This window comes from Prunus persica, chromosome G1, assembly GCF_000346465.2.
Source record: "Prunus persica cultivar Lovell chromosome G1, Prunus_persica_NCBIv2, whole genome shotgun sequence".
NCBI lineage: Eukaryota > Viridiplantae > Streptophyta > Magnoliopsida > Rosales > Rosaceae > Prunus > Prunus persica.
In genome coordinates this window covers 12,869,019-12,870,553 of record NC_034009.1, presented here as the reverse complement: position 1 = coordinate 12,870,553, position 1,535 = coordinate 12,869,019, and the positions used below count along the sequence as shown (strand labels likewise).

The following is a 1,535-nucleotide window of genomic DNA, read 5'->3' as shown; positions in this document are numbered from 1 at the left end:
AGAAAATTACTCTATGCAACAGCAATTTTGTCAATCTACCTGTGTGCTTTAGCAAATTTGTCAACTTGCGGGAGCTTGATTTGAGGGGTTGCAAGAGGCTTGTAGAAATTCTAGTACAGCTTCCAACGTCTATAAAATGGGTTCACATGTGTGATTGCATATCACTGGAAAGATTTTTAACATTGTCAAAGATATTGGAAGACGGATACATGCAAGGCATTAGTTACATGGACTTGTCTAATTGCCATAGGCTATGTTATAATCTAGGGTTGGACGTTTCAAAGATGGCAAAATTATTTAATGAGGTGACGTATTTATCTTTTTTCTATATAATTAATTTGCATACATTACATATATTGTTAATACTATACTATGTACGCTGCACGCATGACTAATTAATAATATATATGCTTGGGTTGTGTTATAGATGAAGTTCCAGAATGGCAAAAGGAGGATTATTGTTAAACTACCTGACAGTCGCAGTGAAGTTCCAAAGTGGTTCACTTTTTGTAATTACTTTGATGACTATGATGAGAGTAAATTTGATTACATTGATCATGATGGCAGGAGTGTTCGTAATTACAAACTTCCTATTGAAATTCCTTGGACTTCCGTATTGGAGAACACAAAATTGGTTTTGTGTGCTGTTTGGGAAATTACGGAATCATTTGTTAGCCCTTGTTCTCTTAGATTTGATGTTTCGAGTATTTGTCGAAATAGATTTGATGTGTCTGGAGGAGAGACAGGGGCAGGTAATGTGTGGCTGGAATGTATTTCACTTCATGGAGTTCATGATCAATTTGAGCATGTTGTTTTTAAAGGAGAGACAGAGTGGGATTCTCATTTTCAAGGTACTACGTTGTGGATGGAGTATACTCCATTATTGCTTCATGATCAATTAACGTCGCCTATTTTTGGAGTTACTGTTCACGGCAATGGGTTGCGCATCAAAAGCATTGGGGCCCACCTGGCTCATATCCGTATGTCAAAGGATGGTGGTGATGATGATGGCAAACATATTGATGAAAATGAATTAGATGATGATGGTGATGTAGGCGATGAAGTTCGACCCAGAAAGAGAACAAAGATATGACCTCTCTCTGCATTTCAATGTGAGTTCGCATCACTTTATTTTATTTTTTATTATTAGCCTCCCTTTCAGCACAAAATTGGTAATGAGTTTTTATTTTTAATATTTTTACGTGTTGTATTGTTGTTTACCATTTACATTTAGTGTGTTTTCAATCGTAGAAGAATTCTAAGTTAATTACGTTTTGTGTACTCTCTTAGGTGTTGATGATGAAAACTTACTTCGAGTCTGGACCAAAAGGTGAGTGGCTTTACTACGATGTTGAAAACTTGCAGATCATTAAGTGTGGCTTTTTGCTCACGCCTCATTTGTTTTTATCTTGTAGATCATTAAGTGAGTCATTTTCCTCTAGAAAGAGATTATAATTATAACATGCTAGAAATATATTAATGCATATTTCTATTTTTGAATGCCTCTTGGCGAGACACCTCAAGACGACTTCCTC

General features: G+C 35.9%; 1 protein-coding gene across 1 annotated transcript; it reads left to right on the top strand.

Annotated features, from left to right (window-relative positions):
• LOC109946422 lies at positions 428 to 1,419 on the top strand. Its single transcript, XM_020554044.1, has 2 exons — positions 428 to 1,112; positions 1,291 to 1,419. Exon 1 carries the CDS (start codon positions 428 to 430, stop codon positions 1,091 to 1,093), a length of 666 nt encoding a protein of 221 aa, XP_020409633.1. The 3' UTR covers positions 1,094 to 1,112; positions 1,291 to 1,419.